The sequence below is a fragment of the Erpetoichthys calabaricus genome, chromosome 14, assembly GCF_900747795.2.
Source record: "Erpetoichthys calabaricus chromosome 14, fErpCal1.3, whole genome shotgun sequence".
NCBI classification, from domain to species: Eukaryota; Metazoa; Chordata; class Cladistia; order Polypteriformes; family Polypteridae; genus Erpetoichthys; species Erpetoichthys calabaricus.
Genome location: NC_041407.2, coordinates 101,965,888 through 101,992,595, shown reverse-complemented (window position 1 = coordinate 101,992,595; position 26,708 = coordinate 101,965,888). Strand labels below are relative to the sequence as shown.

Sequence of the window (26,708 nt, the reverse complement as noted above, 5' to 3'; positions counted from 1 at the left end):
GAATGCTAGTGGTACTATCACAGATAGGATAATACAATTACATTCTTTACAAGGCAATTTCTGCTGTTAATGGAACGTCATTTTCATTGGACTGCTTGTTTATGCTTTCATTCTTCTTTGCCAAAGCGTCTACTAGTTGTGGATATTATTCTTTAAAAAATATTTAAAAGGCTGATTTGAAATCCACTAAAAATGTAACTTTTATATAAAAAGTAATTGTGACATATTAGCACAATCATAAGGATATATAACATATTGTGTGACCGCTTTAAATTTAATGGATAACAAGAATCTGGACTACTGCTACTGTAATTCAGTTTGCTTGACCCAGATGGCTGTGTAGGTTAATTAAACATGAAATACAATTCACAAAAGAAAAGCAGGCAAGAATTTGAATATGTAGCAACTCTGGCACTCTCATGACTGGTCCATCTTATTAGGATATTGAACACCCCATGACCCACAAATGCACTTAATGTGCAACTGATCAAGTTTGAATAAATTCAAACACACATTTATTTATATCTTTAATTACACTTAATACAAAAATATTTTGTCATTATACCTGAGGGCAAAGAAACAGTGACCCTTTCTGAAATAGTAAAACGAGATTATAAATAAAAGCAGCACTGAAATCTTTCTGGCAGTATATAAAAAAAGAAAACTCCACACACACACACACACAGAGGCATATGCAGCTTACTTTGTACACATTTCATTTATAAGGCAACTATGCTATTACTTTTACTCATAAGTACTAACACACGCACCGACTGAGAAATGGTTTCACTGTACTCTTGTAAACACATCAGAATGAGGTGCCTTATTACTTTTAAACTTTTCCTCATAATCAGGACTGCATACAAAAAGGAAATCTAAAAGCAATTTTAATGTTTGTGTTTAGAAGTATTTAAAATGACTTGTCAATTCTGTGCTTAAATTCACTATAGTGTTAAGTAATTTGACGATGAGAGAGTGGGAGACAAGATAATAAATGGAGGGTTAACATTTGCAAAGTGCAAAAGTAGCCTAGTGGATAGACCTGATAAAAATCAATGAATAAGAGTGGTGTGAATTATAGTTTGCTATGGTAAAAATTAGAGGTAGGTAAGAAACACATGAGGCAGATATGTACCTCCATTTCTAAGACAAAACAAGGCTCACCCTTCTCTTATTTTGCTTTCGCAATGTAAAGAATTATCTTCTCCCCTTGTCCCTGCAAACTTTGGAATTAAAGTAGAAAGGAATTGCACTAGTGCTGTCTGAACAAGTCACCCAAGCTGCAGTTTGTGTAAAGCTAGCGCTCTACCCTGAAAACTTTAAAAGTGCTTCACCTTCAGCGGTAGCAGACTCAGGCAAATGCATTATCCCTCATTTTCTCAAATTATGATAACAGTCCTGAGAAAATACAACTGCAAAGTATTTTATTGCAGTTTCAGAGTGGAGAATTTAGAATCAACTTTGTAAGTTGTTAAAATCATCTAAGCTACAAGAGACGTTTGTAAATCATCTCAGCTTCTTAGACTTATTTTCTCCACTGTTTTAACTGAATAAAATGTGTAAACCTGAACAGCATTTTTTAATGAACACAAGCCTTTAATATTTTAACATCTAACTGTATAAGGTTGTCTATAAATTTATTTGTACACTAACATCAAACTATCATTTACTGCTAAAATGTGTGAACAGAACTGTAAAAATTCACATCCCGGAACTATGGGATTTATGATATGTAGTGACAGGAGGCTAAGCAGTAACACAAGCACAGCTATATTGTGTCTGCAGGTATCTATGAATAAATACACATCTGTGCTCCAGCATTTTAAAACCCTTAATCTGATGTCTGATTTTTTTTCTCAGCATTTTAGAATTGTAAAGGACTTGTTACAACTGAAAAAGAAAACTGAGCAAACTGTGACTCAAAAGGTCCTAATCATCTCCCGATGGCTGCTGAAATTCAGTACAGTTGTCCATTTAAGTGACTGAGAACTCCTAGCACAATGTCCCGAAGAGTCTAGAGAGGAAAGAAGGGGAGGATGTTAGTAATCCACTAGGTTGTGACGCATTTGCAATCAGTAGTCATATATGCTTTAAGCTTGGGTGGGAAATGACAGCTGTAAACAATGTAGCTTATGCAGCATTTACAATATGTTGCAAGCTCTAATTTTAAAAATTTACAAAGCCACATATTTTAAAGCTGGATGTTGCAAGCAATGTCACCCTCATCGTAACTGTTGTCAGGTAACAGTAAATTAAAGTAAGGATCTATATAAATACAGTGGTGTGAAAAACTATTTGCCCCCTTCCTGATTTCTTATTCTTTTGCATGTTTGTCACACAAAATGTTTCTGATCATCAAACACATTTAACCATTAGTCAAATATAACACAAGTAAACACAAAATGCAGTTTGTAAATGGTGGTTTTTATTATTTAGGGAGAAAAAAAAATCCAAACCTACATGGCCCTGTGTGAAAAAGTAATTGCCCCCTGAACCTAACAACTGGTTGGGCCACCCTTAGCAGCAATAACTGCAATCAAGCGTTTGCGATAACTTGCAATGAGTCTTTTACAGCGCTCTGGAGGAATTTTGGCCCACTCATCTTTGCAAAATTGTTGTAATTCAGCTTTATTTGAGGGTTTTCTAGCATGAACCGCCTTTTTAAGGTCATGCCATAGCATCTCAATTGGATTCAGGTCAGGACTTTGACTAGGCCACTCCAAAGTCTTCATTTTGTTTTTCTTCAGCCATTCAGAGGTGGATTTGCTGGTGTGTTTTGGGTCATTGTCCTGTTGCAGCACCCAAGATCGCTTCAGCTTGAGTTGACGAACAGATGGCCGGACATTCTCCTTCAGGATTTTTTTGGTAGACAGTAGAATTCATGGTTCCATCTATCACAGCAAGCCTTCCAGGTCCTGAAGCAGCAAAACAACCCCAGACCATCACACTACCACCACCATATTTTACTGTTGGTATGATGTTCTTTTTCTGAAATGCTGTGTTCCTTTTACGCCAGATGTAACGGGACATTTGCCTTCCAAAAAGTTCAACTTTTGACTCATCAGTCCACAAGGTATTTTCCCAAAAGTCTTGGCAATCATTGAGATGTTTCTTAGCAAAATTGAGACGAGCCCTGACGTTCTTTTTGCTTAACAGTGGTTTGCGTCTTGGAAATCTGCCATGCAGGCCGTTTTTGCCCAGTCTCTTTCTTATGGTGGAGTCGTGAACACTGACCTTAATTGAGGCAAGTGAGGCCTGCAGTTCTTTAGACGTTGTCCTGGGGTCTTTTGTGACCTCTCGGATGAGTCGTCTCTGCGCTCTTGGGGTAATTTTGGTCGGCCGGCCACTCCTGGGAAGGTTCACCACTGTTCCATGTTTTTGCCATTTGTGGATAATGGCTCTCACTGTGGTTCGCTGGAGTCCCAAAGCTTTAGAAATGGCTTTATAACCTTTACCAGACTGATAGATCTCAATTACTTCTGTTCTCATTTGTTCCTGAATTTCTTTGGATCTTGGCATGATGTCTAGCTTTTGAGGTGCTTTTGGTCTACTTCTCTGTGTCAGGCAGCTCCTATTTAAGTGATTTCTTGATTGAAACAGGTGTGGCAGTAATCAGGCCTGGGGATGGCTACGGAAATTGAACTCAGGTGTGATACACCATAGTTAGGTTATTTTTTAACAAGGGGGCAATTACTTTTTCACACAGGGCCATGTAGGTTTGGATTTTTTTTCTCCCTAAATAATAAACACCATCATTTAAAAACTGCATTTTGTGTTTACTTGTGTTATATTTGACTAATGATTAAATGTGTTTGATGATCAGAAACATTTTGTGTGACAAACATGCAAAAGAATAAGAAATCAGGAAGGGGGCAAATAGTTTTTCACACCACTGTAAATGTTGTTGTAGTGACTTGCAAGCTGGTATATGATAACTCTTATTTCAGTATGATCGTTTTTAATAATTTTAAAGGAAGAGTTTCATTTTATGTAATCACAAAAGAACAAAACACAGAATTATGACTTACATGAATTTTTCCCCCAGACACTTGTGTTAATGGACCAATATTTATAAATTAAAGCTTCACGTCAGTGGCTTAAAATTGTGCCAATACAACATCTCGAGAAACATGGAACAAATTCTTTAAACTAACCAAATATGTCCACTTCAAAACCAAGAATATTCCAATGTGTTAATTCACATCATGAGACTGAACATATCTTAACTGTTTTGTTCAAGATATCATTTCTGTGAGACTGACACATTTTTAAAGTGTGGCTTGTCTCTCAACTTTATTCATTTATTTATTCTCTTCATGCATCATAAACATTTCCCCAGGGTGGTGATAGTGGTAACTAACTTTAAGAATAATGAGGTTGGAACTTTTCTACTTTTAATAGCAACACGAAGTATAAATTATTATTCGGGAAACTGGAATCGATGATAGAAATGACTGTTTTCCAATAATTCTTGAAATACAAAAGTCATGTTTTCTGAAACACAAAACTTTCCATACTTTGAATTGGGCAGATTTGGTACATTTTAAGATTTTTGCTTTATATTTCTAGAATTGACACACTTAAGCCAATGAAAAGTATAGAACAGCAGCAGTCCATTTATACTAGTTAAGAGTAACAGTCCTCCTTTGAAATAACAATTAAGAGCAAAAAAAAAAAAAAATGCAGGTCACTAGTAGTTCAAGCCCAATACTTTTACAGCCATTACAAAGTGTGTTTGATTTCACAAATATTTACCTGTGGCTTGCAGTGTTCTTCAATCCAACTGAAAATGCAAGCAGACAGCTCCTGGAAATTTGTCACTGAAATACTGGCATTGAATGACTCAAAAAGGGAGTCCATGATCCCTTGAAAAACATTAAACTTCATCTGGTCAGACACTTGATCACGTCCTTGGTGAGGGTTGTTCTGGTGTGCCTTCACAATCTGCTCATAGTTTCTGTACATAGGAATGAGTAGCTAATTAAAATATTGCCTTGTCAGGTGATTCAACTGTACATTACAGGACTCGTAAAAATTACTACAGTGACATCGAAATGGGTATTTTAATGAAATTCTCATTTTCAGTCACCAATTTATAATCTGTACATGTCTAAAAAACTTTAGTTCTGTAAAGTAGATATATATATTCAGTAGATGCTATTTCCCAATAAATGTTTGTTAAAAACATGCTGCTCAATCTGCTAATGCAAAGCAGCAGCCTGTAGCCTGGCATGTACATTATTTTTCCATTTTTATGTGTTATTTTAGTATATTTCACAAAAATGATGGGGTATATGAAGACACGCACTTTGGTTGTGCCAATTTTATGTTGCTTGAATTGGTCAATTTTGATACTAGTTCTTTTTTTTTTTTTTCTTTCTATTTACCCTACATTCCTGCATGACCAGACACGTACAAGCATTATGTTCTACATTAAATCGTTAACCTTGGTATTCCCTTAATTAAACTGCAGACCAAAGGTTTTAACAGATCTTTTTTTTTTTATTAACAAAAATTCATTAGGTTTTTTTATTCAGTGAACATAAAATACTAAATAAAATTCCCTTAAAATATATACTTTAACAGGTCTACACATAAAATAGGCAAATTTGGCTCTCAACCAAACAAGCCCATTCTTTAATTAAGCAGTAATGCCAAATTCTTCTTTATCTGTTCCTTTTTCTAGTTAAACTAGCTACTGTACTATTGCTGCATTTTATTTGAACTGGGGAGTACGAAGTTTTGATTGGAACACCCTCTTAAGTCAGGCTTCCAATTCAGAAACTCCAGGCCGGCCTGTCAAGCCTGATTTTTCAGACTTTAGATCATGACTTGGTCTAAAATGGCGACTGCGAACTTTAGTGTTGGCTAAAAGCACTCTCCTGTCTGATGTCCAGAGGCAAAAAAGCTATTTACATAGCTAAACTTAAATTATAAACTTAAATAATAAGTAATAAAGTATATACTTAGAATTATTTTGTTTATACTTAATATATATTACAATAAAATGTGGCTAGTTTAGTAAGTATATATGGATACCAAGAAGGGTGTGGAATGCATACTAATTAAGTCTCCAAAAAAAAAAAAAAAAAAAAACTCCAAAAATAACACAACAGGTGGAAGTGCTCTGGCACACAATAACTTAAGGCTCCTATACGGAAATATTTGTTTGCTTTTGTATTGTTATTTCTTTTAAAATCATGCTTCTATGAACTATTTTGAAATTTGGTTTAAATTTTTTTGATTATTGTGAGCGCGTATCAGACGCATAGACCAAGCCAGGCCAGCAATACCGTACTCCATGAGTCAGGCTTAAAGGACACAGCACCTTTCAGCTCTAAATTTCAATAGTTTGAGGCTAAGCCAAATGCCTGGCTCCTGGGAAGAAAAGAAAGCCAGTTTTATTTAGATGATATACCGTATCACAGGTTGTTTGACAAAGATGCCCTTGTACGTATTCTTTCTAGTTGAATGCCTACTGCTTGTGTTTTTTTTAATTTGTGAAAACTGTCAAACTGTCTTGATCATCAACTAATACACACTTTGTATTTATTTCTTAGATAAGCATGAAGTAACATACACAAGGCATCTCATTAAAAATATACATTTTTATTGCAAAAAAGGTGAAGGAGACTGCCTGCTTGTGCTGCTCTGAGAATCAAATCCCTGGAGGCAACTGTGTGGTGAGTCTAGCAACAGGTTCAGTCACAAAACTGCCACCTCCACTTCACCCAGGACATATTCAAAATCACATGCAAATAATAAAAAACGGTGTGCTATTTGATTATCAGTTCAGGTATTTTTGACAAATAAAATTTTGGTGTATAAACCAATCTATTTTACCCATGACTCAATTGTATCACTATGGATTAAAAAAAGCCTGGGGATAATCTGAAGAATCTCCATGAGGTAACTATGATGTAGCACTTGGGGAAATTAACCAGAAGAGTTATTTTTCTATTTGTTCTCATGGGAACCCCTCTCATGAGTTATCTTATGTCTTTCTGGGCATTTTAACCATAATTGCATCCAAACATAAATCGGATCACTATAAAGTAACAGGCGGCACATTAAGCAAAAGATTAATAAATGTTGAGTTTTTTGGGCTGATAAACTGCAGTCTTTTGTATGCAGGTAATTGCGTATATCTCTATTTTTATAGACAGGGATGTGGTTTTGTCTCAATATTGTGTATAGGATCATCTTTTCTATTTCTGGAAGCCAGCAGTGGCCATTCAACAACCTGCAAACAATTCTCTGTGAGATAAGGAATTAGTAAATTAGTGCAATTTCTAACTCAGTGCTTCCTAGGCATTGTATTCAAACAACTCAATTAATATACTTACGCTTTCATGATCTTCAGTCCTAAAACCTCTTTCCTGAGTGTTGAAAGTTCCTCTTCCTGTTTTTTCTTCTCTTTATGTAAAAACTGGATGTAATCAATAGCTGGCAGAAAAATAGGCATTGATTAAACAAACACATAAGGGTGCATTTTGTTACTTATTCTGATCATGTTTACCATTCACAGAGCAATATCAAAAGCTATCACAGATCACATCCTTATTTGGACAGGGTAGGAGGGCAGTAGCTGGTAGTGTTGCCTTACGGCTCCAAATTTGTGGATTTGCGTTGTCACCCTTGTACTGTCCGTGTTGTGTGCAATCAGAGAAATGAAAGTCCACAACTTGCACAACCTTTAAGCATAAATGTTTTCACTACTGTAAATTTTATTGTTTTAAATATTTTGTGTTTCCATGTCACATTATGGGACTTCTAGTTGTGATGTATGTCAGATTTGCTGGCTGCAGTTGCAGATGACATTGCCACATAATGTCAATTTAAACAACTGAAATGTCACATTTACCAGCTAAGTGCCGATCTTCAAGCACAGTCATGCTCATGAATTTTTGGGACAGCCAATAGCTGCCCGATGGAGCCTGTGCTTTATGAAGGGTTAACAGGTACAGCAAGTTCAGCCGCAATCTCTGCCCTATTTTCTTTTTTTCCATTCTGTCATAGTATGTAAAACACAAACTAGACAGAACACCACCTGCATTCCTTATTCCTTGTCACTATGTTAAATGCATTGTACTTTCAGCTCTCAAGCACACAAAGCCCACCCCTACGACTAAAGATAAAATCAGATGTTTGATTTAAGCAGAGTGAGTCACAGAGTAATTGACATAAGTCGTTGGGTATGTCACAATAGGTGACCGGCTTCATTGGAGCATGCCACCAAGTGCCTCTGACTCGCTAAGATTATGTAAATTAAGGCTATGACTGAAAATTAATGGATAAGTTGCATAATGCAACATAACCTTTACAATCTTAATTTTCTCAGCTGCTAGCATTACTAGTCCCTATACCATAATTCCTCTATAAGCATTCACAGTCACTATTATCTGTTTCTGAATCTGCAGACAATGGTGAAATATTAATAAAAATGGTTGCAGATTTTTTATGGACTCTTGCTGTTGTGCCCGTTTTCACCATGGACATACAAATATTCAGTGCAGTCTCCAACTTCTTAAACTCATAAGGATACTGAGGGGTTCATGGGAGTATGTCCAACCAGTCTACATGTGTTTTGTGGTCTTGGAAAATGCCTATGCCTGCATCCCTCGAGGTGTCCTTTGGGAGTACGGGTTACTGGCCAGCTGTTGCAGGCTGTACAGCCAGAGTGAAAGCTTGGTTTGCATTACTGGAGTAAGTCAGACACATTCCCAGTGGGTGTGGGACTCTGAACTGTCCTTTTTCAGCGATTCAGTTCATAATTTTTTTGGACAGAATTTCTAGGCATTTCTGAGGAGTGGAGGCTGTCCAGTTCGGTGGCCTGAGGATTGCATCTCTGGTTTTAGTGGATGATTAGTGCTTTAAGTACTGAGAAAAGTGCTATATAAATGTAATGAATTATTATTATTATTATTATGATGTCCTGCTGGCTCCATTGGGTTGTGACCTATGACACGCACTGGAGTGATCTGTTGCTTGGTGTGAAGTAGCTCCAAGCCTGTGGTCGTCGTTCTCAGACAAAAAAAGGGTGGAGTTCCCTCTGTGGGTTGGGGATGAGGTGCTGTCTTGAAAAAAGTATATAAGGATCTTGTTCATAAGTGAGGAAACACGGCAACAGGAGATCAACAGGCAGTGTCTACAGCCTTGTAGATGCTGTACTGGTCAATCATGGTGAAGAGGGAGCTGAACCACAAAGCAAAGGTCTCAGTTTACTGGTCGATCTACGTTCCTACCCTCTTCTATGGCCATAAGTGTTAGGTAGTGACCAAAAGAACTAGATGGTGGATACAAACTGTAGAAATGAGTTTCCTTAATAGGGTGTCTGTGCTCAGCTTTAGAGACTGGGAAAGGAGTGTGGACATTCAGGAGGAGTTCAAAAAGACCCACTGCTCCTCTACATTGGAAGTAGCCAGTTGAGATGGCTTGGGCATCTGATCAGAATGCCTTCTGGACGTCTCTCTGGAGTGGTGCTTCTGGCATAACCAATTGGGAGGAGACTTCAGGATAGACTTGATACACACTGGACAAAGTATATAATTCAGCTGGCCTTGGAACACCTCAATATCTCACCAAAGGAGTTAGAGGAAGTAGCATAAAAAAGGGATATCTGGGCATCATTACTTAGATTGCTGCCTCTGCAACCTGGACCCGAATGTGTTGGGGGGGGGGAAACAAACAAAAAAAGATGGATGGAGTCTCCAAATGGTACAGATGTGTACTTACATTTATTAAATTGTAACACAGATGAGTTTATCTAGTGTCAAGATTAGAAAAGAGTAGGTCTCACCCCAAAGGATGAAAAAACAGTTGTCCAGAACTGATAAATGAGGGAACTTTTTTTTGTAATTGTAAGATAAATCTGGGCCTTCCCATATAAAACAATTATTCATCATTAAAAAAATAACAAAAAAAAAACTACCTTTCATCTCATAGCCAGACAAGTATATATTAGCAGTTTATAACTTACTCTTTTGTAAAATGGTTGCTTTGCTCATTTTCTGTGATCCAAGGGGGTCCTGTTGCAGGCAAGTTGGTACTATTGACTGTAAATCACTGTAGCCTTTCTGTCAAAATAAGGGAGAAACTGTGATTTAAATGCTAGAAGTAAGATCCAGTAGTACACATACTCTTTGGTGTGCAAACATTTTCTCAGTGTACTGTTACATCCCACATACAGAAAGAAGTACTTTACGATCAATGCCAAGTTTAAATCGACTTGATAGGCGTGTGGTTAGGAGTATGCGCCCAGAAATCCAGGTTTAATTCTGGCCTTGCACCTGAGGTTAACAGGCATTCCTCACCTTTCTGCAACCTTGTATTTGACAAAGCAGATTATGATGCTGCCCCATCCCCACTAAAGTGAAGCTTTTGCAGTAAAGAAGAATAGAAACATGCTATTTAAGCAATGGATCACAGATAAAATAATGGCCACTTTTACATTTATGAATAAGTAACTTACTAACACTGAAAAAGAGCACATCAATTTAATTTTTATCAGAGATCAATTCGGAGTGCAGTTATGGTGCATGCTTAGCTTTACAGTATTCTATGTAAATTGAGAGGAGAAGCATTTCCAGCTCATCTTATAAAATTCTCTGCTGTCATTATTTCCCATAGATGTGATTCAATTTACATCCTGCCACTTTAGAAGTCTTATCAAACAGGTGGCAACTTCTACTACTCCCATGATACAGCGTCTTAAACACACTCAGGTTTCCCAATCCCACAGCACCTTAATGGCATCCCGTCTCTTCTGCTCTGCCTGCGTGTGCGCCTGCCGCCGCCGATCTTTGTAGGACTCTGGATAGGAGGCTTCGTGCCTATAATCGCTGTCTTCATCATCTGCAGTTGAAGAACAATCATTGTCTGTCATGTACTCTGCTACAGGAAGAACACAGATGGCACCGAATCACAACAATGGAGGTACAAGTTAACACTCTCTTTATCTTTCTAAGTGCGAGCAGTTCCCTTTGGAGTAATGTTCTTGTCATTCGGGCCATTTAAAAATCCAGAAGTGTTCCAACACTACATTGTGTTTTTATGAGAGCTAACTAATACACAAAGCCATCGTTAGAATAAGGGTGAGTTACTTAAATGGCATTTCCATATTACTAAATACAAATGTGTCCTCATTTATTAATGACCTGTGCCTTCTACGATGGAAAGTGAAAATCAGCAGAAGCACAGAGGGAAAGAAAACTACAGCTGGGGATTTACATTTGAAAGCTGCTTTTTGTCAACATTTTCCAAGTCCTGTTTTTTTGTCCATGTCAATGGAAGTTTGGGGATGAGGTAAAAAAAAAAAAAATCACTGAGTTAAGTTCAGATTCTGTGACTTTCAAAACACTGGGAAACGTTGATTTTAGCATGCCTCTCTGTGGAAAATCAAATCTGATTTTCACATCTTAAAATTATAATTTCATTAGAACATTACACACTTTTGCATCATGCAGAGCAACTAGATGACTACATCCTAGTAAAGAAAGAACGCATTATAATAAGCACTTTCTGAGATCTTTGTCCTGAACACCAAAAAACGTGTCCTGATTACAACATCGAGTAGTGCATTGGTGACTGTATCAAAACATGTCACACAAAGGACATGTACTACATCTGTAGCAGTACAGCAGTGGGGAGTAGACAGACATTTTGGTATTTACAGGTTTCTCTTACACGTAGTAACATTTTTACTTCTTGGAAAAAAAAAATCAACATTTTTGGTTTATTTTTCCTGGGGTAAACATAACTCTAAAGAGGTTAACAAAAATCAGAAAAAGTGTTTCTCGTGTTGCTTCAGTAAAAAACAAAGGACGAGTTTTAAAAGAACCGATATTTACTAACAACCTTACAAAGTTAACACGTTCTTTTAAATTGGTCACTTTATCGTATGAATTTATTTATTCACCTGTATATCTGCCATAAGAAATCATTCCCATATTATGCAACATGCATGCACTTCTGCTTCCTATTTTATCTTGTGCTTCCTGTGAGTCTGTCACATTGAGAATCTCGAGTCCACACCCTACATAAGCGGTAGAGTGGTGTGGTGGGGGATGAAACACTAGCTGTGCAACATGTTTAATACGCGAAGTTACATTTACGAGAAAACACATTTGATATTTCAGTTTTATTATCTGGCATATCAAGGCATAGCTGATGTTCACCTAGTGCTTACCAACTCTTAAAGTCAGACAGGTCCATCTTCATTTGACAAAACACAAAAAAGATTTTACTTTTAACAAAAATTAAAGCATTGTGCAATATGGACGTTTATTAAATTAAATGCAATCTAACACGCAACAGATTAAATTAAATTTTAAACTGAAAAAAATTGGCACAACGTAGTAAAAAGCAATCAATCATTTGGTTGATATGTTTTTAATTATGACACAATAAAACGGTGCCAATATTAAATAGCCCATTTTCATTTCAGTGTAGTTAGCACATTGGATTGCGTGAATAATCTTCCACAGTGCACAGCCATATGAGAAGAATTACACACACGGTTACTGAGTTAAGATAGTTCTGTCCAGCTGCTGCTCGACAAGTTCTCTGGATTAGCTGATAATCAAACCTGGAAAATGGCAGTGAAGTCGCTGCTCCCTCTTAATATTTAATGAAGTTTGCAACCATTTTACCGTTTTCTTCCCCATCATGTAGTCATTTTGTCCAAGCAGAAAGAAGCCAGAAAGAGTGACATATAAACTCTCAGATAACCAATGCAGATTTATTTTCCACTGTTCCCCGTTTTCTCTAATAGGTGCCAAACTGGATGCTGGTGGGGTACGGGACAACACAACAAACCAAATCTCAACTGGTTTAATTTAAAAGGAATCCCTGCCACCCAATGCTAACTAACCTGTGTTTGGTACAGAAGAGGCACTTGTGGATCCAATGCTATTTGCTCTAGAAACGATGCTTCCCTTTCTGGTCCTTTCTGAAAAGAATGCTACAATAGTAAGACAAAAAGATAACTGGTGAGATCATGTAGCATAAAATAATTTTAAAAAACAATCTCACAAAATGGCTCATGTTCCTCCACTTCACTGCACACATCAAACATGATAACCAGAGAGTGCTATGAAAATGGATTTGCTCTCCTCCCATATTTCACACCGTTAACAGCCTCAGACCTTTTGACTAAATTCAGTATTAGTAAAATGGTATCAGAGTGAACAAACAATAGTTTTTAAATCTTTGCTTTTTCTATTTTAAGGACCAAACTTATTCAATACTTCCTGTCACCCATGTGAAAAAGTAATTGCCCCTGTAATTTGAACATTTTGTCGCAGCAGTCAATTCCTATAACTTGACATGAGTCTTTCTCTGTTGAAGGGTTTTACCCCACCCTTCTTTGCAGAACTGTTTTAATTCAGACACACCAATTACGTTATGTGATTATAAACTGCTCATTTCAGGTCCTGCCACAGCATCTCAGCAGGGTTCAGTTAAACACTTCTAGTCGGTCACTCCAAATTCTGAACTGTGTTTCTTCTGAGCCATTGTTCTTGACCATATTTTGTTTTTTGTGTCTTTGCCCTTTAACTAATTGTGCTAAAGGTCAAAGTGGGATGACTCAATATTTTTAAGAATGTTCTGGTAAAGTGCAAAACTCATTGCTCCGTAATGGCAAGTCTTTCCAGGTCCTGAGGCAGCAATGCATTCTCACACCATCACACTATTAGGCCCTGTGTTTGTTGTAGGTCTAATGTTCTTACTGTTGAATACTAGACACAGTGGGGACCTGCATTGTCTAAAGCAGGGGTCCTCAATCACGGTCCTATAGGGCTGCAGTGGCTGCAGGTTTTTGCTCCAACCCAATTGCTTAATAAGAAGCACTTATTGCTCAAGTTACACTCCTGCTTCATTTGAGTTGTCTCACTCGTTAAGATTTTGAACCCTTATTGCTTATTTTAGTCTTAAACAGCCATATTCTTGATTTTTAATGGCTCCTAATTAGCAATAACATGCAAATGACAAAAGAGACCAGCATTTCTCCATTTAGCTGGTTACCATTTACACCTGTGTGTAAATATCATGCACTGTTGGGTTTAATTAAATACTTGGAAGGAAAGTGAAGAGAGAAAAGTGAAGGACTGAGAATTACTCCCCCATTTTAGCCTTCAAATCATTTGGATGATATTCTTAGACAGAGGAAGAAAATCTAGGATACGAGAATGAGCTGACACAGCAGAGGTAAAGGACTAACAAGCCATGAAATTAAATTATTGGCAAGAATTGCTTTCTAATTAAGCAACCGGGTTAGAACAAAAACCTGCAGCCACTGCGGCCCTCCAGGACTGTGATTGAGGACCCCTGGTCTAAAGAGTTCTGCTTTTGACTCTTCTGTCCACAGAAAAGACCTGGAGAACAACCAAGTGTTTCTGTGCAAATGTAAGATTTGCACTGACGTCTCTCTTTAAAAGCAGAGGTTTTCGCCATGGTTTGCCCACTCACTCTCTCTTTCTTACTGTGATGTCTTGGTACTGACATTTCTTAGGCTAGAGAGACCTGCAGTACTGGGCAAGTCCTTCGAATTGTCACTCTTGGAGTCATTTTGGTGGGCTGGAAGATTTATGGCTGTTCCCGATAGTTTCCATTTGAAGACAATGGCTCCCACTGTGGTTCTCCTGTCCTGGAGTCTTAGAAATGGTTTTGTAACCCCTTCTTGACTGGTAACATTTCTTTCTTATCTCTTCTAGAATTTCTTTTGATCAAGGCCTAGTGTTCTAGAAGCCGGACGACTTTACTCTCAGGTGATGGTCAATTTGTGGTAAGGTTTAAATTCAACGGGGCTGGCTGTTTGTCAGTCAGCGGAGACAAACTTATCTTATAACTTATAAACTTTGGTCAGATGTTTGAGAGGGTAACTATGGGGGCAGTTATCTTTTCACATGGGCAATACAGGTGTTGGATAATTCATTGCTCAATATGTTTAAGTATTAATTTAAATAATGGCATTATGTTGACTCTGGTTCTCTTCAAGTTGTTTTTCTTTAAAACATCTGATGCCATTAATTGTGATGAATATAAAAAAAAAGTGAAGATCTCAGCAAGGTAGTAAAGAAGTTTTCCACAGCACTGTGACACAAGTTCTATATGAAAGAAACACTGAAGGCAAGACTTACTGGGGTCGAATCCATTGTCACAGTAGGCAGGGTCGGACTGTTTCATCATAGCAGAGAGAGTTTCAATATGAAAGGGAAGGAAACAGCAGCAGTCAGACACAAATATTTCATAATTTCCTCAATGTAACCAAAGCAAATAAATGCTTGTGTTTTGGCTTCCTCGGACTGAACCATAAAATAAAAATGACTACCACACACACACCAAGGAAACCTCGTACTTGTGCATACCCGAGATATGTGAGCAGGTGGTCAGCTCACCCGTGTAGTCCCAGAGACTGCCGGTAATTAACCGCGAGGATATGAATATAAATGTAAAGGTGTGAGGTGGATCTTCAGCTCAAATGCATCTTCATGAGTACCATTCAAGTTCATGACAGTGTTTTCCGGAACTGGTTTATTTAACAATTCTCCTTTCGGCTGCTCCCATTAGGTGTCGCCACAGCGGATCATCTTCTTCCATATCTTCCTGTCTACGTCATCTTGCTCTGTCACACCCATTACCTGCATGTCCTCTCTCTCATCACATCCATAAACCTTCCCTTAGGTTTTCTCTTCTTCTCTTACCTGGCAGCTCTATCCTTAGTACTCTTCTCCCAATATACCCCACATCTCTCCTCTGCACATGTCCAAACCAACGCCATCTCGCCTCTCTGGCTTTGTCTCCCAACCGTCCAACTTGAGCTGACCCTCTAATGTCCTCATTTCTAATCCTATACAAATGTTTAAGCAAAAACACGTGTTTGAGATGTTGCCAGCATACGACCGGATGACTTCAAATATGTGGATTTTGCGACATGACTAGAGTGAAATTTTTTTTTAATTATGGTACTGCCTTTCTGGTTTATTATATATGCTGATTTCTGTGGAAGTAACTATTAATATTTTGGCAAAAGAAAAACAGTTGGGTAGCCCAACAGCCACCCCCAATGAATCGAGCACGATCATCAGAGCATCTCCCCTTGTGAATTGAGCATGATTGTCAGAATCGGGTGGGGCGATCATCACACGAAATCCATGTGGTTTGCATATTTTGAGCACACGACTGGAGAGCTCACATGTGGATTATGCAGCCTGAGTAATGTGGGATTTTTCTTTATTTCCCCCATGGATGTTTTTCCCATCGTTTGCTGTTTTACAGCATTGGCCACTATCGGGTTTGATCATTTGGTAAACTTTTTTGTCTCGTTCTGCATGAAAACATGAGATTAATTAAAACGAAGCACGCAAATGTTGCTTTAACAATACTTCAGCAGCAATAATTTGCATTAAAGAAACTGTGTGGGAACAAAAACCTGTTACCCCCAATGATTAAACTTGGAGACCCCTGCTGCAGAGCACATTCAGAGAAGCTGTGTGTTCATGTGTCTGTAGTAAAAATGAGTGGAAACTGTAAATAATAGAATTCCTGGGAAATTCAGAGGACAACTTGTGCTTATTAGTTTTAAGAGCCAATGTGTTTTTGGGAGAATTCCAACAGGAGCTTCAAGATTTTAAAGTTCAAGGTTTTTTTAATGCTGATAGCAATTCCAAGCACAGTGCAGACGTGCACAAAATCTGGCAAAGACATTTATCGGCTTTAAAGTGAAAACTAAAAAGGCCTCTGGGCTTTTCCAGCTCACTAATGGCATTGTATCTTGTACATATTTGTGTAAATTGACACTGTATTCTATACTGCTGTAAACATGGAGGGAGAAAGACACGCCACATTTTATATCATAAGGGGTAATGTATTCTATACTGCTGTAAACATGGAGGGAGAAAGACACGCCACATTTTATATCATAAGGGGTAAGTTGAGAAGCAGATTACGCCAACTCAGTTACTCAAGAAAGTAGTAACAGGCAGGCAATGATCAAGGCTTTGGACTACAAACCCTCAGGCTGTGGGTTCAAATCCCACTACTGACAGTGTGTGAGACCCGTAGCAAGTCACTTCACCTGCCTGTGTGCCAACTTGGAAAAAAAAATGTAACCAAATTGTATCTTAAATGTTGCAAGTTCCCTTGGATAAAGGCGTCAGCCAAATAATAAGTAAATGTACTTTGCAGTGACCACCATTATATGGGATATTCCTCAAAAATATAAAATATAAAAATAAAAGTATAAGCCAAATAATAAGTAAATGTAACATGGGGACAGCCATGGTCACCATTATAATAGGCGATCCTCTTTACGAATTACCATACAATGCACCCTCTGCATCACCCCTAGAACGGCAGGCAGTGTGGCGCAGTGGTTAAGGCTTTGGACTTTAAACCATGAAGCTGTGGGTTTGAAATTTCGCTACTGACACTGTGTGTGTGACCCTGAGCAAGTCACTTCACCTGCCTGTGTTTCGCTTCGAAAAACAAAAGAAATGTAAGCAATTGTATCTGAAATGGTGTAAGTCGCCTTGGATAGCCAAATTAGTGGATGTCAATCTCTAGCACTGCGCCGTGCGGCCGTCTCTACGCTCGGTGTCCGTTTAAAAAGAAGAAGTGCGCGAGGCGAACCTGTGGGGCGACCGACTCGATGAAGTTCTAATTACAAACAGTTCGTTCGTCCACGTATTGGGGGGGGGGGGGGGGGGGGGGGGGGGGGGTCAGTCATTTTTCCTATAATAATCCTACTCCTCACTGTGCCAACATACAAAGCGACTCAAAACAGACAAAAACAAAGGTGCGAGGAGACGCGAGTGGCTCCGGCAGCGAGCTCTGCCCTGCCTTGCCCAACCCCGACAATTCCCGGTGTGAATGCCCCGTCGACTGACAACATCCCTACTTCCAAATCGTATCTTGGGTGAGCTCATCTTATTTGAGTCACGTTTTAATACAGGTTTGAGTTCAAGCGACATTAAGACTGTTGTCCCTCTGCTGTTTCGTACGGTTACCTTTTTACCTACCGTCACATAAACAAAACGGCAGCCTTTTTTTGCAGTAGTCATACTGAAATGACACCATTTAAAAGACATAAGGGAGAAAAAAATGCACATTACTTAATTTCGCTTACTTTATTCCAGGAGTCATCAGGCAGTACAGACGACTCCGCCATCTTGGGAACGACTAGCTACGCAGAGCATCCCGGGAAAAGTCGGCGCACCACTCTTTGAGAAGCAGCGACCCCTGCATACTACATCAGGTAATGCAGTGAGACATATGAGAGAGTCTCAACTTGTTTACCTTTCATAAATCGAAATTTCTTGCAAAGTAGGCTTAGGCTAACGCAAAGAAGACAAAGTTCAGAAGTGCAGATTAAGGGTTTGCTGGATCATTTAATTCATATTTCTGACTCGCAGCAACCTGTGCGACTATCCTGCTGTGCGTCACCATGGCTAAACGTGCGATCCAAATCTTCTCTAATAATAATAAATGATGGGAGTGTAGACAGCTGAAAAAATCATTAGACTGAAAACTATGGAAGATTGTTTGAGCCAAACTGAAATGCAATCTAACAGTTAACTACGCAGTGCATTGTCGTGATTTAAAAACATGGCTAGTGTAATGATCGCTTGCCCTGCGGAAGCGTATGCATTACAAAAGCGTATTGCACTTTAATTCAAGTGCAGAGATCGCGTGTTGTAACTAAAAACATAAGGTAGGACGTATTGAATTTAGTTCAGTGGGTTGTACTTCGATTCAAGACCACGCCCTGATCATGTCAAAAAGGAATCAAATGACCAATCAGCATCAAAAGGTGGAGCTTGAATTAAAGCTCTGCCCCTCTCCCTCATTCATTGGTCAAGAATTCTTTTTTCCGCGCAAACACACAGCGTCATGGGAATGACATCTTTCACATTTAGTATGAACTCAGTTTCGAATTGATACTTCGGTGATGACTCCTGGTTACACTGTGGTCAAGATAAGGGTTTGGGGTTGGGGGATTATCGGACTTCAGTCAAGTACATCAGGTGACAAACACCTGCACTCCAATTGGCTGTGCACCTCAGCTGTACCCCTCTTGAACTTCAATTAAATAATTCAGTCAGTCATTTTCCAACCCGCAATATCCTAACACAGGGTCATGGGGGTCTGCTGGAGCCAATCCTAGCCAGCACAGGGTGCAAGGCAGGAACAAATCCCGGGCAGGGCACCAGCCTACCCACCGCAGGGCACACATACACACACACACACACATTAGGGACAATTTAGGATCGCCAATGCACCTAACCTGCATGTCTTTGGAATGTGGGAGAAAACCCACTCAGAACCGGGGAGAACATGCATATACGGAAGATATTTAACTTGAGGGGCAGCTCTCAATGCTCTTATAATATAAATGTGCAGGACCCTCAAAGTAAAGGTGTGACCCCCCAAACACCTGTTAATCATTTCTGGAGTGCAGGAGGAGCACTGGGGGGGAATGAAGCAGCTTTGAGACCTGTTTTGGGGGTTACCGGTTATTTACTTCAGAAATACAGAGGTCCGCTAGCTGGTATCGATAGGTTGGGGAGCGTGTGCTGCTGATAGCCGCACCAACCACACGCTGAACCGCCTGGATTGGGACCCGAGTGCAGTGGGTGACACCTCGGCACCACATTGGAACACTGTGAGGTTTTTTTTACAATGGCTGGAGTGCCAATCCTGCCACCAACCCCCAAGTTTTCCCTGCAAGTCGGAGGACACTGAGGTCAAAAATATCAGGAACCAATCCAACAGTTGGACTGACCGTGAGAACCCATCTGGCTGTGACCATTTGACCTAGGGCTGCACGATAACAGAAAAAATGATTATCACGATTATTTTGCTCAAAATTTTTATCACGATTAACAATGATGATTATTCCTTTGGGTAATGAAGTCTGTGACCAAAGCAGTGTAGCCTCGGCCCGTTATTCACAGATGCTGCCCTAATCATATTAGCTGCGTTGTCCGTTGTGATGCACACAAGTCTTTCTTCCACCAAGCCCCAAGTGGACATCGCTTCTTTGAGGCCCACTGCAATAAACTCCGCTGTATGGTCTTGTGGGAAAAACGAAATTTGCAAAAACTTGCTTTTCATCTCAAACTCGCTGTCAATAAAATGAACTGTCAAGCTCAAATACGGTTCCGCAGTTCTGCTTGACCATAAGTCGGTCGTGGCAGCAAAATATTCAAGGCCGAGCCTGAGAATTTCTCTTTCTATTTCTTTTCGGCATTTCGCATACAGCGAGGGCAGCGCAACATTGGAAAAATGGTTGCGAGAGGGAATGCTATATCTTTTATCAAGTGTTGCGATCATTTTGTTAAACCCCTCACTGCTCACGGTGGTTATTGGACACATATCCTTGGCTATATGGTACGTGATCGCCTCTGTTATTTCCCGGTGTCTTTGCGAGCTAGGCACAGGGCCGCTGCTGGCCAAATGGGTGCCCTAAGCAGAAATTTACTTTTGTGCCCCCTCCCCCAAATATTACGGAAGTAAAAATAAAATAATAAAAAAAACACCTACTATAGGGGCCAAAATAGAACTTTATTCAAATAAAATTAAATACATAAATAAATTGTATCATTTATAAATTACAATTGTAGCTCTACAGCAAAAAATACAAACTAAAATCACACTTTAAATAAAACATTTATAATAAATAAAATAAACAATAATAAACTGAAATAAAATCAACACTGTCATCTGCTGGAGCTTTCCAAAGTTCAAAATTTACAAAGGCACACTTCTGCTTTTTCTTGAGGCAAAGTCGTAAATGAGCTCTTCATATGATAAAGTCTTTGCTAATTCAGAGTTGATGCTGACAATTGCCAGACCAATCATGCGCTCTTGTGCCATAGATGAGCGCAAGTACGTTTTGATGAGCTTCATTTTAGAAAAACTTCGCTCAGCAGAGGCAACAGTTACAGGGAGCGTCACTGCTATGCGCAGAGCAATCCAGAGATTTGGGTACAGAGGTGAGGGCGCGCGCGTCATCACGTGTGCTTAGCCTACTCTGCGTTCATCGTAAAATGCAATATATACGTTTATATTTTTGTTTATTTGTATATGTATATTATTAATATTAATTTATTATTATAATATATAAAAACGATTTTTTTGAGCAGCTGGGATGGTGCCCCCCTGGGAGTTGCTGCCCTACGCAGACTGCGTACTCTGCGTATAGGGAGCGGCGGTACTGGCTAGACAGATATGGTATTGCGTTGAACAATGTCCCTGATATTGTTGTCTGTGTTGTGGATGGCTGGTAATTTTTTGTTGTTGCTGTTTGTGCCTTCAGTCGTTGAAATTCTTGATAGTGTACTTTGTGGTGGCTTTTAAGGTGGTTGATGAGGTTTGTTGTGTTACCTTGGGACGCTTGGACGGAACAGGAGCAAAGTTTGCACAAGACTCGTACCTGATCAACATCACATTCCTCGAAATCGAAATAGTTCCAGACAACTGAGTATGACCCCTTTTTAGGAACTAACGATCGCACTTCTGCACGTTGCTCCGCCATCATATGTTTATTCTGACTGACTGTTATTGCTGCTATTGACTTCTACTGCTTCAGAAAGCGCTTGCAATCAAGACGCAGTAACGTCATAGTGACGCAGTCCAATCCGTAAACTCAGCCCATAAAAAACAGTTTGGTCTTTATACTGTAAAATCGCGACGATATTTATTAACTGATCGTGGGTCATAAATATCGTTATCATGAGAAAAAAAAGATTAATCGTGCAGCCCTAATTTGACCCTCATTCAAGTCGCCGAGGTCCTTGCACCTGTTGTATCGACTGAAAGTCAGCTTAACTGTCTAATACGTCCCCGACCTTGACGTGTGCCATTGCTACGACGCCACTCACTTCATATGGGGGCACTCGGAACGTTTTGGCTCATTGGTGAGTGTACACACACACACACACACACACCCTGGGCACCTCTCTGTAGGCTGGTGTTGTGTTGGCGCCCATCAAAAGATTGCACTGTAGGCTAAACAACGAGACTCCAATGACGGGCAAACGGAGCGATGGCCAGTGAGGTGCAGTGGGCCCGGCCCTGGACTGGAAAGCGCAAGACAGTTAGTTCAATACAAGAGCGGCGTTTGGGGAAGGCAAGTGGGACAACTGCGCCTACGGGGGGCCCTGTTTTTGAGGTCTGCGTGTCCCGTTCGAGTGGATTTGTCAAGTTATATTTTGATAAAGTCCGCGTGTTATCTTGCAAAAATTTATCTGAATACTGTAATGAGGAAATCCGGTGTATGTTAACATTATTTTTATTAAATTCACGCGCACGTTTCTACACAAAGCGCGGTAACAGCGTTTGATGTAACAGTGGGGTTGGTCAGCCCTGTACCCCGCACACCCCTAAGGCCGCCTCTGGTTCAACCCGAATCCCCCCTCCCCAAAAACCCCAACCAATTTGACTCTGAGAAAGTCGCATCACCTGCTGCCCATCCACCTGTGGAAAATCTGGGACCACTGCACTGGAGGCCATGGCTAGATGGGCTGAACTTTAGTTGGACTTTTCACAGAAGCTCTTTAAATAAACAGATGGATACAAAAACACACACACACACTATGAACACCCACTAGAACGACTTAAAATGAAGGGAATTAAAAAGAAAGAAGAACGTCTGACGTGGCAGTGTCAGTGAGGCAGTATAAAAACGTATCGCCGTCGGCATAAAGGAGCCCCCCGTCACTTCTGCTGAGTGGTTCGTTGTCTGGAAGTCCTCGGTGTTGTCGTGTCACAGAGAGGCTGTGCAGCATCGTTCATAATGGCACTCAGTTTGGTTTTCATTCTCTCCTTCGCTGCGACCTCGATGGGCTCCAGAGTGCAATCCCATAACGGAAACCTGCCCTGTTGATTCGGTGGTCCTCTCTTGACGTGATGTTACCTGCCCTGTGCACCACACTGGCCATCACAGAGTTGGAGAAGATGTCAAGGCTGTCACTTCCTACATTAAAGAAGAAAGAGTCTGCTCTGCCCTTTCTTATTGTGCTCCTCTGTGTTCCAAGACCACTTCAGTCTGTTATTGACGTGGACACCCAAGCACTTGTAGGAGTGGACCACCTCTACCCCCACTTCCTGAATGATGACCAGACTTGGAGACTCGTTGGTGTGGTGAAAGTCAATAAGCTGTTTTTAGGTTTTGCTGATGTTCAGGTGCAGACAATTCTCAAAGTTCTCCCCCTGACTCCTCTCCATGGTCTCATCCCCCTTATCAGTACACCCCCCCCCCCCCCACCCCCCCCCCCCCCATAAGTGCAGAAGCATCTGAGCTGCTGTTATATTTCTAGTCTGAGGTTCACAGTTAGATAGATACTTTATTAATCCCAAGGGGAAATTCACAATTCACCAGACAGGCCTGGTCTTTGTGGTGCTCCAGTGTTACTCACACAAACCTGGGGTCTCACAAACTGGTCTGCTGGTCCATCATCAGGACCCCACAGGCTCACCCACCTGCGTATCTCTGAGCAGACCCCTCAATAGGGATGGCCGGATGGTATTGAAGGCAGTGGAGAAAATCAAAACACAGAATCCCCGCAGTGCTTCCACCTTGTGGAGCAGAGAGGTCACTGCATCCTCCACTCCCAGTCATTTGTTTGGTACGCAAACTGCGGTGGGTCAGAGGTGGTCTACCACAAGAGATCTCAGAAAGTCAAAGGTCTTCATGATGTGAGATGTTAAGGGCCACTGCTCTGTGTTTGGTACTGTAAGTGGTGGTTTCGTCCTCCGATGCCACAGAACATCCTTCAGAGACAGCAGGCACTTTGTATTAAACATAAATTCCATTTTTGTTTGTAATTTTTCAGACTAATTCTCCCGTTTTTAGATTTGCACGCTTCACTCGTAGCTGGAGGCCGGGCGGCTCTTTTATTCCAAGGATGTTTTGATCTCTTTGTCAAGGCCGGGCACTGCGGGGCGGCTGTTGTTGTTCTTCCCTTTGTCTCCACGTCTTAAATATGCCAGACGAGGCCATTTTGGGGGGGGGGGGGGGCTTTGGGTGTATAACTCTAATCACGAGAAAAGCGGGGGGGGGGGGGGGGGGGGGGGGGCAGTGCCCGTCACACTGAACCGGGTGGCTTCTTCATATTCCCAACTCACCTCGCTTTGTTTTCTGCTTGGATGTTTCATTAAAGCAGGGGTCTGCAAAGTCAGTCCTGGGGGGGGCTGCAGGTTTGTTTGTTTCAACCCAATTTTTGTTTTTTCTGACGAGAAGTGAATTCTTGTTGTTTGGACCACCATACTAATGCTGTGCCGGACCTTCTTTTGCTTTCAAAGCAGCCACAGTAATTCTTGGCATGGACTCCAGAACCTCACAGAAATGTTTCCACCATCACATGGTCGTATGGGGGGGGGGGGGGGGCAATAGGGGATACCCAAATGAGGACACGCGGCTTGGGACCCCTCGGGGAAAATTGTTTGTGGTGGTCCGTGGCAGGTGACAAGGCTCTGCCCATAGGAGTTTGTCCCCCCAGTTCCTCCAGTCCGTGTGTTTTAAACCACTGCTGGGGTTCCAGGGTGGGAGCAAAAGAAACTGAAGAGAAGACTTGATACCAGGAGAACTGCGGCCATCTGTTCATGGAGCTCAGCAGACCTAGGGACCGAGGCTTATTAATTAATTAATCTGCATGTTGCGATGAGACAGACCCCCATGCATAGACCACCACAGCCACTTGGCAACATGCGTCTGGGACGTGTGCTACGATAACTTTGTGTCATCTTAACTGTTGGCATCGCTATGGGAATTAACAGAAAGCGTTTGATAAGGTGCCACATGAGAGGGTGGGCATCAAACTCCAAGAAGTATGGATGGGGGCAGAATTGGCTCAGACACAGGAAGCAGAGGGTGAAGGTGTGAGGAACCTCATGAGAACTGGCCGATGTTAAGAGTGGTGACCAGCAGGGGGCAGTGCTGGGGCTGCTGCTGCTGCTGTTTTTAATATATACCGTGGTGTGCAAAAGTATTCAACCCCCTTGAAAGTCGTCATAATTTTCTACATGGCAAAAGATTTGTACACAGATTTATCTATGCAGTATTTTTTAATATAAATAATGATTTGGATAGGAATATAAGCAGAGCCGGAATAAGGTGGGTGCAATTGATGCTGCAGTATTAGGCCCATTCCTGAAATAGGCCCAGATGAAATTTCGAGAATTTTCTGGAAGCTGCACATGCCCCAATGCCTTCTTTGGGGTGCAGCATCAGGCCCAATTTCATCTTAATCCGGCCCTGAATATAAGTAACAGGCTGGTTACGTCTGCAGATGATGCCGAGCTGAGTGGACTGTTTCACACAAACATCATGAAGTTTTTCTTCCCATACAGAGTCCCAGACACTAAGTGACCAGGTAGTGTGGTGGACAGTAAGACTTTAGGGACTTTCAAAAAGAATTAAGCGGACAGGACTGGCGAGCTTTGTGAGGCTGGATGGCCTGATCTCGTCTCGATTGTTCTAAAGTTCTAACAGCAGATTTGTTGATTTTGGGTGTTTTGAGCACAGAAATCGTCATCTCTTGTGGCTCTCCGTTATCCACTCCCTTAACCGCAGTCCTTTTGCCGGAGTGCGACCCACCGTTCACTTCAGACGCTTATTTTACTGGTCCGATCGCCGTCACTTCTTTCTCGTTGTAATGCTGACCACCAGAGAGCGCAACACGCCGTTCACGTTTACCGCTGGTCCATTGCCATCTTTGAACGTATAATCTGATTCTACTGAAAGGTTTTCCCCTTGCATCAGGTTACGTTTATTTTTAGCACATCCAATGTGCTTCTCTGCACACACGATACGTACTTAGATGTCTAATTGGGGTCTTTTTTAGGAGACTTTTCAACTGTAGACGTTCCGTGGTAATCGGAAGCTTCCTCTCTTTCAGGTCAGATTAATGAAGGCACCTCCGATCACTGCACTTCAAAGTCCCACCCCTACTTTTGCTCCGCCCTCACGAGGCGTCGGATTGGTTTAGAAATGTGACACTCACAGTGAGCCGTCTAGTTGTTCCCGCCCACTTTTAAGCACAATTCACTCCTGGTCGTCTCCAGACGTGTGGATTACACATCTGGCTATGGCGAGACCAGGGGGGTATTTTTCGTACGTCGCTTAAACCATCCGAGATCAGGTGCCTCATCTTGAATGAGTTAATGCCAGTGAAACTAATCCAGATAAGTCGGTTTTTCAAACGCAGATGTGTATTAGATTAGTGTAGCTGGATCTAATCATACGAGATGAATGCGCGCGCCCGCGCTGAGTGAAAAGCCCATATATATTGAGTCTAGAAAACATGATCAGCAAGTCTTTGATAGGCTGTAACAAAATGACGAAAGAACGGGCGCATTTTTTTTCACACACGCGGCGCAAGACCTTTTATTCGAAGGACACGAAGAATTTCAAGATTTAATATGCACAAGCGGTAACACTGCAAAAGCAGCCCAGACCAGAAAAGACGGCTGGCAAAAAGTGGCCAAAAAAATTAAACGCTAAGTAGTGTACATTGTACTTAGTGAATGCAACGTTTCATTTCCTATGTGTCAGATTAATTATTATTTAATATGTCATAATTCCAGATCAAATGTGAGCACAAGGAGAACATGGGAACAGGTTAAAGTGAAGTACAAGAATATACTTCAAACTGGTAAATATTGGTATATAACTATTTAAAGAATTGTTGACATAAAGAATCATA

General features: G+C 40.7%; 1 protein-coding gene across 3 annotated transcripts; it reads right to left on the bottom strand.

The window, feature by feature from the left end:
• Positions 1 to 514: 514 nt before the first annotated feature.
• On the bottom strand, positions 515 to 18,239 carry mlx (MAX dimerization protein MLX). Of its 3 annotated transcripts, none has more exons than XM_028818668.2 (8): positions 18,128 to 18,239; positions 15,141 to 15,177; positions 12,872 to 12,961; positions 10,745 to 10,893; positions 9,980 to 10,076; positions 7,347 to 7,446; positions 4,756 to 4,957; positions 515 to 2,014 (listed from the first exon to the last, which is right to left on the bottom strand). In XM_028818668.2, exons 1-8 carry the CDS (start codon positions 18,167 to 18,169, stop codon positions 1,958 to 1,960), a joined length of 774 nt encoding a protein of 257 aa, XP_028674501.1. In that variant the 5' UTR covers positions 18,170 to 18,239; the 3' UTR covers positions 515 to 1,957. The 3 variants fall into 3 exon arrangements, with proteins under 3 accessions (XP_028674501.1, XP_028674502.1, XP_051792375.1); XM_028818669.2 differs by having other exon boundaries at positions 10,745 to 10,854; positions 18,128 to 18,238; XM_051936415.1 differs by lacking the exon at positions 10,745 to 10,893 and having other exon boundaries at positions 18,128 to 18,226.
• Between the last annotated feature and the right edge of the window lie 8,469 nt (positions 18,240 to 26,708).